The sequence below is a fragment of the Alligator mississippiensis genome, chromosome 12 (genome assembly GCF_030867095.1).
Source record: "Alligator mississippiensis isolate rAllMis1 chromosome 12, rAllMis1, whole genome shotgun sequence".
In the NCBI taxonomy this organism is placed as follows: Eukaryota; Metazoa; Chordata; order Crocodylia; family Alligatoridae; genus Alligator; species Alligator mississippiensis.
The window spans coordinates 16,872,870-16,885,470 of record NC_081835.1 but is presented as its reverse complement, the minus strand read 5'-3'; the positions used below and the strand labels follow the sequence as shown (position 1 = coordinate 16,885,470).

The window sequence follows — 12,601 nt, the reverse complement described above, 5'->3', positions numbered from 1 at the left end:
AACACTGAGGGCTCGCGGGGAGACAGGCCACGCCCTCTCCCCTCGCGCGACGCGTGACGTCATCACGCCCCCAGCCCCGCGGGATGTGGAAGGCGGGTTCGTGGGATCTCGCGAGAGTTCGTTTGAAAGATGGCGGACGAGGTGGACCAGGTGAGGCGCTTTCCCCGAGCCGGCTCGTGTCATCCGTGTCTCGGCCGCGCTGGCGAGGCCTGAGCGCTGGGACGCTAGTGCTGGTGGGGCGGGCGCAGGCTGCCAGGCCCTCGGGGGATTATGCCCCGTTTGCTCAAGTTGCCGCTTCTGGTGGACGCTGGCTTGATCGGGGTGTCTGTGACACAACAGCAGTGTCCTCGCCCTGTCTCTGCCTGCGAGCCCCGGGGATTAGCACACGCAACGTCCAGGGGGTTTCATGCTTGTAATAGGAACCGCCTCGTTTTTTTCTCAGCAACAGACAACCAATACCGTAGAGGAGCCGCTGGATCTCATCAGGCTCAGTCTAGATGAGCGAATCTACGTGAAAATGAGGAACGATCGAGAGCTCAGAGGGAGATTACATGTAAGCGAAGATCACAGAATCGTAAATAAGGGTTGGAAGGGAGCTCAGGAGGTCGCATCTAGTCCAACCCCTGCTCAAAGCAGGACCAGCCTCAGCTAGATCACCCCCGCCAAGGCTTTGTCTAGTCAGGTCTTAAAAACCTCCAAGGCTGGAGCTTCCACAACTCTTGGTGATCTGTTCCTGTGCTTTACTACCCTCCTAGTGAGGGACTTTTTCCTAATATCCAACCTAAATCTCCCTTGCTGCAACTTGAAACCGTCGGGCATTTTTACCCATGCATGTGCCACAGCGCCGGGCGCTTTGAAAAGCACGTGATGCTGCAATGCATGCGGTTGGGTAAGTGGTGAAGTGCGCGTCAGAGCGTGGAAAATGGCGGTGGTCCACTTTTGAACTAAAACACATCAAAGGTGTTTTCATTCAAATGCACGCCGCTGCCATTTCCTCCGTGCTGGTGTGCATTTTGCCATTTATACAACTGCAGATGACGCAGTGCGGTGTGCATCAGCTCGTGTGCAGAGCAGACTCAGTTAATTAAGTCGATTAATCTGCTCTGATGCACTGGATCTGTGGTGCGTGGCAGCATGAAAAAGTATGTGTATAAATGCCCGTTGTTTCTTGTTCTGTCATGTGTCACCACTGAGAACAGTCCAGCTCCATCCTCTGCAGTCCCACCCTTCAGGGAATTGAATGCTGCTATTAAGTCCCCTCTCAGTCTTCTCTTCTCTAGACTAAATAAGCCCAGTTCCCTCAGCCTTTCCTTATAAATCATGCTCTCCGGCCCCCTGTCCATTTTGTTGCCCTCCACTGGACTCTCCGATTTGGCCGTATCCTTTCTGTATTGGGGGCCCAAAACTGAACACAGTACTCCACATGTGGCCTTACCAGTGCTGAATACAGGGGAATAATCACTTCCCTTGATGTGCTGGCAGTGCTCCCACTAATGTTAGCATTCTTTTCAACAAGGGTACGCTGTTGGCTCATATTCAGCCTATTGTCTGCTATAACCCACAGGTCCTTTTTTGCAGAGCTGCTGCTTGTCCAGTCAGCCCCTAGCCTGTCCTGGTGCATAGGATTATTCCATTCTAAGTGCAGGGTTTTGCACTTGTCTTTATTGAACTTCATGAGATTTACTTTGGTCCAATCCTCCAATTTGTCAAGGTCTCTCTGAATCCTAGCCCTACCCTCCGGCATATCTACTACTCCCCGCAGCTTGAGTATGCAGATGACACCAGCTCCATCCCATTATCCAGATCTGTGGAAATACTTGGGATCAGAGGTCAGTTGGGCTGCAAGGAACCTCTTGAGGTTGTCTAGTCCAGCCCCTGCTCAGGGTAGGATTGCCCCTGACTAAACCATCCCAGCCAAGTGCCTTTCCGACTTTCTCTCAAAAACTTCCAAGGACAGAGATTCCACAGCTTCTCTAGGTAGCCTGTTCCAATGCTTGACCACCCTCATAATCGGAAGGTTCCTCCTAATCTCCAACCTAAATTTCCCTTGCCGTAGTTTGAAGTCATTGCACCTAGTCTCTTTCCCCTATAGTTACAGAGAAACCCCATCTCCATCATTTCTATAGTCATGACTTGGGTATTTGAAGGCTGTTATCAAATTCCCCTTGGTCTTCTATTCTGCAGGCTGGTGAAGGCTGGTTCAGTAGGTAGTATTAGAGACAGATGATGCCTTCATTTCTGTTGTAATGGTGAACTTGTCTGTAGTGCTGCATGCAGGTTACCATAAACTAAATTATGATCTTAATTTAGGGGTCGGCGTCTTTTGACATGCATGTTGTAAGTGGCATACGCTGCATCTATGAGGCACAGGAGATCAGGGAGGCAAAAGAGAACACGGTGGCAGATAGGGCAGAAAGTAGAGCAGGCAGAAGAAGGGAATTAGAGTGACGGACTGGGAGGGTGCAGGGCTTACCATTTGGGTTGGTCTAATAAAAGATATCAAATTCACCCAAGGAACCTTGTGGGCTTACCATGTGACACTTCAGCCAAAAAGTTGGCTTCCCACTGATTTAAAGTTGTATGGCAATTTTTGCACCTGGCACGCAGCACAATCATATCTTGTGATTAGAAACATCTGAAAGGTGGCATATTTCCCCCCTTTGCAAAAGAACTTACTCCTGCTTTCCATACCAGATGTTCTAACAATGTGATAATTCAGAGCAGTGATTGTCAACCAGGATAGCACAGTTCCTCAGGCTGCCATGAGATTTTTTTCAGGGAGTGCTGTAAACAAGTGATCCAGTAAAACTGCCCTGCATGTAGTGCACATCCTTCCTGCGTTAGGGTTCTCTAATAACTGTAAAGGAGACAGCAGGGTCAGCTTGTGCTGTAGCCCATCCCAGTTAACCCCAACCTCAATCCCCTGACATGCCAAAAATCAGAGGCATGCATGACAGCTCCACTGTCCCACCTGACTCTTCCTGGGAGATATTGTGCAGTGGCAGACCTAGAATGGCTGCAGCACAATCCAATAGGGCTGCGCAAAGTTTTGGGTACTGATTTGATTCAGAGGAGATTTGGCCCAATTCGGTAGCCAAATCTCCGAATCCAAATCAAATCGGGACCAATTAAAAGGTCCAAATCTATTCGAAGCTCTCTGAATCAATTCAGAAAAGATTCAGAGAGGTTCGGTGATTCAGGCAGTCCGCACCCCCTGCAGCAGGTATCTGGACCTGGACTCCATGCTGGTAAGTAGGGGCTGGGGGAGTGGGGGCTGGACAAGATGGGGGGACCCATAGGGGGACCCCTGCCAGGCCTCATCCCCTGCCTGCTCCCCCCAGCCCCATCTCCCAGTGCTTTTAAAAAAAAGCCCCTACTTGCTGGGTGCTGTTCAGCAGGGGGGCAATCCCTCCTGCCCCCCACTGCCCCATGCTGCATGGGGGGGTTCTGCCACGAGCCCTCCTGTTTCCCCCCCCCCCCCCCAAGCTGCTCTACCCACCCCAGTTCTGGCCCTTTAAGAAAAAAATCAAAAAAATAAACCCCCAGACTCACCATCTCCTGCAGCAAGCTTGCGCAGAGCCGTCCGTCCCCCCCCCCCCCCAGCACAGGGCAGTGCGGGGCAGGGGGATCTCACTCCACTGGGAAGCACCTGGTGAGTCCAGGGTTTTATTGTTTGGGTTTTTTTTCTTCAAGGGCCAGGAGCTGGTCCATGTGGGGAGGTTGAGGGGCTTGTGACAGAGCCCCTCGTGCAGTGGGGGGCAGTGGGGATCCCCCCACCCAGCAGCACACAGTGAGTCGGGGCTTCATTTTTTTTTTTTTTTCCAAAGTGCTGGGAGCTGGGGTGGGCAGGGCAGCCATTAAGAGCAGGCGGGGGTTGGGGCCTGTGTGATTTGGAGATTTGGCAGCAGCCGAGTCTCCAAATCAGATTCAGGACAGTGATTCGAATCGCTGTCCCCCAAGTTAGACGAATCTGAAGTGAATACTAGCCGCTTCGCACAGGCCTACAAGCCAGCTCTTCTGTCTGCTTTAGGATTATTTGAGAACACCAGTGTAGAAGGTGTGTGCACGCATGCCACAGCCTTTCTTGGTCTGGCTGTGCAGCAGGTGCACAGGGAAGTTATCTTTCAGCAGCAGTACCCAGTTGAGAACCACCATGCTAAGTTGCACACCAGTAGTGGTTTTCAACTGAGGATAAAACCTGCCTCATCTGAAAAAAAAATTAAATAAAAAAATAAAGAAAAGAACTGTGGAGTTGGTGCTCTCTTGGAAAAGTTGAGAGCCACCAGTTTAGGGAAATCTAGTGTAAATTTCCTGTAAGCAGCGTAGCATGATAGATAAAGTGTTAGATAGGAACTTAGGAAACATGGTTCCCTTTCCTGGTGTTGGTATTAGCCAGGTAGTTTTGAGGAAGTCACTTGACCTCTATGCTTCAGTTTTTCACATGTGAAATGCAGGTAATGATGCAGACATCTTTTGTAAAGCAGTTTGAAATGTATTGATGAGCTATGTAAAAGCTAAATATTATAATCATTTGGTGTGCCGGAAGCACTTGTGGGATAGGGCCTTAGTGTAATCTTACATAAATTTCTTTTGCTTTTTCACTGGTATTCATCTGTCCCTTAATGACACATTTGTATCTGGTTTCCATCTATCAAAGTGTTCCTTGCAAAGTTATGGGAAGCAAAGAGATGAGATAGCTGGCTTTAATTCATTTGGGACTTTGGAAACTGTAACAATGACCTAGGAAAGGCTGTAATGTGGTCAAAACGGTTGTTACTATTAGGGTTGTCTGTGTGTAGACCATTTCATTGCCTCTACTTTTCCCTTTGAATGTGCAGATCGTTGCCACTGATAATGACCAAATAGGAAATGTCACTGTTAAGTCCTTTCGATGTTCCTTTGGAAAGCATAAGCCTATTTGCTATAGGAATTCTTCCATGAATAAACATGTTGGTTTGTTATTGTGTTACTGAGTTTTGTGTCTTTCTGCTTTGCAGTGGAAAGAGTTCAGTAGTTGAAACATCATTAGTGTCTGAAATTAAATTGTTGGGATTTTTTTAGGATAGCAGGGATCAACGCCATCTTGCTTTTAAAATACTGTGATGTATATGATGGTCAAAACAATATTAAATTAATTCATTATTTGCATCCAGCCATAAATACTTCTAGAAAAGATACTTTGTGAGTTTTTTGTGGGTTTTTTTTTCTTTTTTCTTTTTTTCATTCTGTTTGTATTTGAACTTCAGCTGGGAACACAATGCTTCTCCCTTCCCCATTCCCCCCACCCCACCCCTCTCGCATTAAGTACTGTATAGAGAGTAAGGAAACTACCTTAAACTGGTGTCCTTCCTACAGGCTTATGATCAACACTTAAATATGATTTTGGGTGATGTGGAAGAGACTGTAACAACAATAGAGATTGATGAAGAAACGTATGAAGAAATTTATAAAGTAAGACTTTTTTTAATGTATTCACTATTAATTATAACCAAGTGTAAAGTGGAATATTTCATTTATTTAAATTTAAATTTGAGGAGATGAAAATTGATTTTTGCAAACTATACTGGTGAAGGACTCCATTTAAAGTCACTTTGGGCAAATTGTTATCAAAGTGAAAAAAACATCAAAGTTGCTTGATGCTTACATTGATCTTTTCCACATGCAAAGAGTTTTCAGTTTAGATTTATTTCCATTACACTTGTTTATCATGAACTCTGTGTCCATCTTATGAATTTATATTTAATTGTTTGTACAGCCCATCTGATAAAAATGTAAACCATGCTCTTCTTTTCTTCCTCTTAGTCTACCAAGAGGAATATTCCGATGCTCTTTGTCAGAGGTGATGGCGTCGTGCTTGTAGCTCCTCCGTTGAGGGTTGGCTGAAACTGCAGAGGATTTACCATGTTGGACAGATTCAGGCATTGGGAGAATGGTTCCTGTTCAGTTCACACTTCCCTTCCAAACTGTTTATATTTTTATAGGATATTATCATTTTGTGGTTTTGGTTTTTTTGTTGTTGTTTTTTGGGGGGGGGGGGTGGGAAGGGGGGAAAGGGACCTATTTTTTGTTTGTTTTTTTTTTTACTAGTGAAAATGGTACAAATTACTTTTACTTATTCCATAGTACATTTGAAAACCATAACTCAAATCAGTGTTCACAGTCTTGGCTATGGCAGTGTCTTGATTTTTTTTTTTTTTTTTTTTTAACTAATAAATATGATTTATCTTTTGGATTTGACTTGTCACGTTTCATTTTTGTATATAGAAATCAACCAGTGTACATGCATGTTACAACTGAATATGAAGTGTGGAGGGGGTGGGTGTTAATGTTTTTATATATATTACAACGCTGCCCCTATAATACTTGTATAGACTGCAAGTTATGAGTCTAAAGAGCAGTGCAGTTCCAGTATTGCAGTCATGGTTGATTTGTTCCCAGGTTTTTAAACGTCTGTTTTGGCTATGCGCAGATTGGATGTGGTTTCTAAAGTATAGTCTTCTGGCATACGGTGTAGAAAATACTAGCCAAAAGCAGCTTGAAAGAATCAGAGATATAAAAGCTTAATGGTATCTATGCCAATAGACTAACAGATAAGCAAAGCTGCTGGAAGGAAAGAAATAAGATTTGTCATCTAAAGATCAACAGTTTGTGTTGACCGCTGGGTACAGCTGTTAGTCACTGTCTTGCACACTAAAAATGCACATAGGATCATTTCTGCATTAGCAGGATCCGGCAAGTGCTGACATGTGGGAATCATAGTATCTGCGGCTGAAAGTGGTGTATAGCATATTATGCAAGATTCTTATTTTTCTTGTGGTCTGGGAAGAGAAGTGGCTATGTCCTTTGAGGTTTGGAGCATAGAGTGCTTAATTGCATAAGAAGTGGGGTTATAAAATACCAAGGGTGGTCTAGACTGTATTTCCCATTTTAATGAGCGTGGTTTTGGAAGTTGGAATAGAGCTGTTCATTACTGGACCTGTCTCTTAAGTACCCAGCTTTTTAGGTTTAGTTCATAACATGCCAACGAAAGCTGCTGTTTTGAGTAACACTGTCCTAGAAGTACAACACCCTTCCTGGTCTACAGGACATCTTGTTCATGTAGTCACAGCAAGAGTACTAAAAATGGAAGAATCTGTTTTTAGATTTACATTTTTTAAAAGACAGAAGACTACCTTTTGTGCCAGTAAAAAAATATAAAATCAAGAACTATTCCAAGTTATGTCCATGCTAGATGCTCCTTGAAGTAGAGGGAGAAGAAAACTTGGAAAGACAGCTGTAGTTTCAATGGAATATCTCGGCTGAAATGTGGTTAGAAAATCATCATTGACTCAGAAAATGGGGCTGGAAGGGACCTCAGGAGCTTGTGCATGTGTAGACCATTCCAGGTAAGTGTTTGTCTATAGATTTTTCACCTATGATATGATCGTTCTGCATTTTATATTAAGATCAGTGCTCATTCATGTGCATTATATTTGGGAACAACGACTGAAGCTGACCATGTTTCCATTTCTGCAGATTGCTAAAGTGTGCTAACTATTCAGTGTTTAAAAACTAGCTTCTCTTGGTATAATGTAATTTTGCCTTTCCTTACAACTCTGCTTAGTGTGATGCTTCAAACAAGGAGCAGCACTTTCTACTGTTTACCCCTAGAAAAACTCCACTTCTTAGATGGCATGAGCTTTAGATTTATTAATTCATTGTCTCTTCCCTTTCCCCCCACCCCACTTCTCCCCCCATGTAGCTACAGCTCTGCCTGTGAAATCTGTGTAGAGCAAGGGCATCAAAACAAATGGGCCTGCTGCTGAATCTGTGTACCCTAGTGGACATGGCTATCAGTAGAGGACGAGTGAATGCTGTGCTGTCACAGCCCCACTCGCCCTGCCACCATGTAGCCTACTGCCTCCTCCATTCACTTCTGCTTGCCCTGTTGCCCCCAGGTCTGGATCCAACCCATGAGAAGCCCTGTGGGCTAAGTTTGACATTCCTGGTGTAGACTAACCTGAAATTGATCTTTGAATCTTTAACTCCCATGAGGCACTAGGTGGCGCTCTATTCCCTTGGGTTTAAGCATGGTTTGCATTGTCCCTCAGCAGTGTATGCAATGTCGCAGGTCTAGCACTTATAAAATCAGTCATTTGTTTTTAATTTAGGACCACCGTGAGTGGCAGTCTTAATTACTTTCATACATGCATTGGCCCATGGAAGAATCCTGACTTTTTAAAGAAAGCTGGTTTGGCACATTTGCTTTGCATTTTGTCAAATGAAACTTCATGAAGCCCAGGCTAACTGCTTTGCTAATAGTATCGGTGGAATAGGGCAGCATTTTAGGGAACTGTGGTTAAACAGCTTGGCTGCTGTTGAATACTCCTTGGAGATCAGCAGTATAGAAACACGCACGTACCAGATACGCCTTCGTACCCCACTGATTCCAGAACGCTATTTCAAAGGCAGCACAGGAACTACAGCAAAGAATTACCATTGTAGTTAAAGCTCAGCTATAGAAACAGTCCAGGCTTTGGAGGCTATATACCAAGGGCAGACAATGTTTTTTGGCCAGAGCGCCAAAAAACTTGCAATGTCTATCTTGGAAGGTGCTGGAGTGCCGGCATGCCAGAAAAACAAAATGAGGGCGTGGGGGGTACATGGCAGGACGCACTGCATATTAGTATATTTAATCATCATGAATGTTGCCTTGTTGTTCTGTATTCCTTTTTTGTTGAGCATGTTGCAATGAGAGAGAGAGGAAAAAAAGAGACGAGAAAGAGGAGAGCGAGAAAGAAAAAGGTTCTCTCTCTGCTCTCCTTTTCCAGGCACACACACATACAGAACCACATGCACAAACACAGAGAACCAGAACAGACACATGCACACACACATCCACAACCAGACGTGTGCGCACACAGACACAGAGAACCAGACAGAGGCAGACAAACACACAGAACCAGATGCTGGACGTGGAGGGGGAGCAGGCAGGCTCAGCTGCTGCCAACCGCAAAGTCCAGGCTGCTCCCAGCAAGCGGCTGGGCAGCTGCAAGCCCTGCTGCAAGCAGACTGGGCTCCGTGGTTGGCAGCAGCTATCCAGAGCTTGGGCCAGTTGCAGCCAGGAGGCTGCAAACATCTGCTCCAGGGTGACATCAGCTCCATACCAGTGGGTGCACGCGTGCCTTGGAGTGGACGGTGGAAATGGGGCCTGAGGCAGCACAGCCCTCCCACTATCCGCTCTGAGGTCCATGTGCAGTTCCTGCCAGCATGGAGCTGATGCTGGGACTGTGAAGCCGGGTGCAGGTGTTTGTAGCCTGCTTGCTGCCTGCTGCAACTGCCCAGAGCCCAGGCTGGCTACAAACAGCTGTGCCAGGCTCCAGAGCCCAGTCATCAGCTCTGTGCCAACAGCGGGAGAAAAGCCAAGGTTGCACTGCCTCAGGCCCCCTGCCCCTCCCCGCCCATCAGCTGTGAGGTACACATGCACCCGCCTGTATGGAGCTAATGCTGGAGCCCAGAGCAGATGTTTGCAGCCTCCTGGCTGCAACCAGCCCAGGCTCTGGGTAGCTACTGCCAACCATGGATCCCAGTCTGCTTGCTGGGAGCAACCTGGGCTTCGTGGCTGGCAGCAGCTTCCTAGAGCCCAGGCTGGCAGTAGCGTGCAGAGCAAAATGGTCTCGTGTGCCATGCTCAACGTGTGCCAGGCATTGCTGACCCCTGTTATATACTTTTAGTTCTATTTAACTGGCAAATAGGGCTGTGCAAAGCTTTAGTTGCTGATTTGATTCAGGGGAGATTCGGCCCAATTCGGCAGCCAAATCTTCAAATCCAAATTGAATCGGGAGACCCGTTAATCTCTGAATTGAATCGGAAGCCTCCAAATCAATTCGGAGAGATTCAATGATTCGGACATAGACACAGCTTTAAATGATTTTTCTACATACCTGGAACGGTAGCTTGTGAATGCTGAGATGCTGGGGTGAATGGAGAGTCCCAGAGGAACGTGGGGGGGGTCCCCAGCGCATTTGGGGGTTGACCTGGAAATGGACCAGAAGCACTTCCAGTCCACCTCTGGATCCATCGCCAAGTATGCGGGGGGCCTCCCCATGTTCCTGTGGGACGCTCCATCTATCCTACCATCACAGCATTCATGAGCTGCGCCTGGTACCTCGAGGTATGTAGAAAAAACATTTTGAAGCTGTGTCTATGGATGAATCACTGATTCTCCGAATCAGCATTGAATCTTCAGATTCGGATTCGGCCCAATTGAATCGGGACTGTGATCTGAATCAACTAATAGAATCACTGTGCCCCGCTTCGGGCTGAATCTGAATCGAATATGGCCCATTTCGCACGCCCCTAGAGGCAAACACCCCAGTTATTTCCAGTTATTTTTGCCATTTTCTTCTGAGTTCATGGAGTTGGCTTGGGTTAAATCTAGTTGTCTGAAAGAGCTTGAAAAAAGGCTGCATCAATGAGTGAGCTTGTAATTCCTAGGTCAGACCATATATTTGCGAGTAGTTTTGGTTGACCAGCATTTTCATCATTCTGCATTTAAGGTTGAATCTGGTTCTCCACTATGCTTTAAACATTGGAATTGTGGGTGAAAAAAGAGGCTATAGATGAGGTACTTCTACCTACTTAACCACCCTCTTGTCAAAACAGGATGCAATTATAAGTAGTATTAGTTGGGGTGGGCTTGATTTAAATCAAATAAGATTTAAATCATGATTTAAATCACTGGTCAGGAAGCCTCAATTTAATCATTGTTTTCTACAAAAAATGCATCCTTGTTGTTTGATATAACCATAATACATGTTATTCACAACTCAGAGATAGATGTAGGTTACATTTTTAGAAGGTACACTGTATACATTTTAAAGCGGTGATTTATTTTGATATTTTTTCAGATTAATTTTGCAGCTACATCAGAGAACTGAATTATGATTTGGTTATTTTATTTACTAAAGCTAATTGAAGCAGATACTTGTGAAGTCATTGGGAGGTGAACTATCTCCAATTCGCTAGATCAGTCATGGATATTTGGAAGATATTTTTGCCATGCAGTATTAGGAGGACATCAAAAGAGCACTGCAGCCACATATTAGCTTGGGGCTTTCTTCTAGATTGCTTCTTATCTTTGATTTCTTCTCTCTTTTACAGCTTGGTAAGCCTGCTGCCATGATAGGTTTTCCCTTCTACCGTACCATTCCATCACTAGATCTCAAATCAATGGAGAAGCTACACTCAAACATATCCCTCAATACTTCTGGAATATTCTGCTCAAAATGTTTCTCTTGTTACTACTGTCCCTCCCTCCTAGCTTTTGTCTCCAGACTCTTCCTTCTTGCCCAGATCTACTCCACCCTCAACAATCCTCTGTTCGTTTAACTTCTTGAAACTTTGCACTTTTAGAGAGAGGTAAGGGCTTGACTCTGTGTACACAAACTTGCAGAGAGACAATAGGGCTGATGGGTAGGTAATCAGGTCTGCTATCTCTTATCTCTGTATGCTGCTGTTAACAAGGATGTTATTTCTGGAGACACAAATCCACAATTTGAGAACTGAAACTAAGCATCACAGAGAAACTTAATGGAATCTTCTAGACTGAGCACTGAGTCTCACTGGGTAGAGTGGTTTTCTTTAAACCTTACTAATCTATAGAGGAACCTCTGGGAAACCCATAAAATTGGGCCCCTAATATAGTCCATGGCCTATTTATAAAACTTTTCTAAAAAAGTTACATTACTATATTGTCTCAAATAGTATATAATTAGAAGTTATCATCTCTATTCCGTGATGATATCTTTCAGCTTTAACACATCTTAAATTCAAACTATATATAGGGTTTAAAAAAAATCTTAAAAATACAATTAAATACAAAATCTTTTTTTTTTTTTTTTTTAAATAGTTGATTTTTATCCATCCTGGTATGAGTCCTGGTGGGCCTGTTAGATTCATACATGTTAGGGTCAGAAGAGACCTCAATAAATCATCGAGTCCAACCCCCTGCATAGGCAGGAAAGAGTGCTGGGGTCAGATGACCCCAGCCAGATGCCTATCTGACCTCTTGAAGATCCCCAGCGTAGGGGAGAGCACCACCTCCCTTGGGAGCCCATTCCAGATTTTGGCCACTCTAACTGTGAAGAAGTTCTTCCTAATGTCCAGTCTAAATCTGCTCTCTGCTAGCTTGTGGCCATTATTTCTTGTAACCCCCAGGGGCACTTCGGTGAGTAGAGCCTCACCAATTCCCTTCTGCGCCCCCATGATGAATTTATAGGCAGCCACAAGGTCGTGCCTCAACCTTCTCCTGTGGAGGCTGAAGAGGTCCAGGTGCCCTAGCCTCTCCTCATAGGGCTTGGCCTGCAAGCCCTTACCCATACGAGTGGCCCTTCTCTGGACCCTCTCCAGGTTATCTGCATCCCTCTTGAAGTGTGGCGCCCAAAACTGGACACAGTATTCCAACTTAGGTCTGACCAGCGCCCGATAGAGGGGAAGTATCACCTCCTTGGTTCTGTTTGTCACGCATCTGCTGATGCACGACAAAGTGCAGTTAGCTTTGCTGATGACTTCGTTACACTGACGACTCATGTTCATCTTGGAGTCCTCCAAGATCCCTTTC

At 45.3% G+C, this 12,601-nt stretch overlaps 1 protein-coding gene across 1 annotated transcript; it reads left to right on the top strand.

Moving 5' to 3' along the window:
- The first annotated feature begins 52 nt into the window (after positions 1-52).
- LSM3 (LSM3 homolog, U6 small nuclear RNA and mRNA degradation associated) lies at positions 53-6,232 on the top strand. Its single transcript, XM_006273100.3, has 4 exons — positions 53-150; positions 443-553; positions 5,356-5,451; positions 5,803-6,232. The coding sequence occupies exons 1-4, from the start codon at positions 130-132 to the stop codon at positions 5,881-5,883; spliced, it is 309 nt and encodes a 102-aa protein (XP_006273162.1). The 5' UTR covers positions 53-129; the 3' UTR covers positions 5,884-6,232.
- Positions 6,233-12,601: the final 6,369 nt, after the last annotated feature.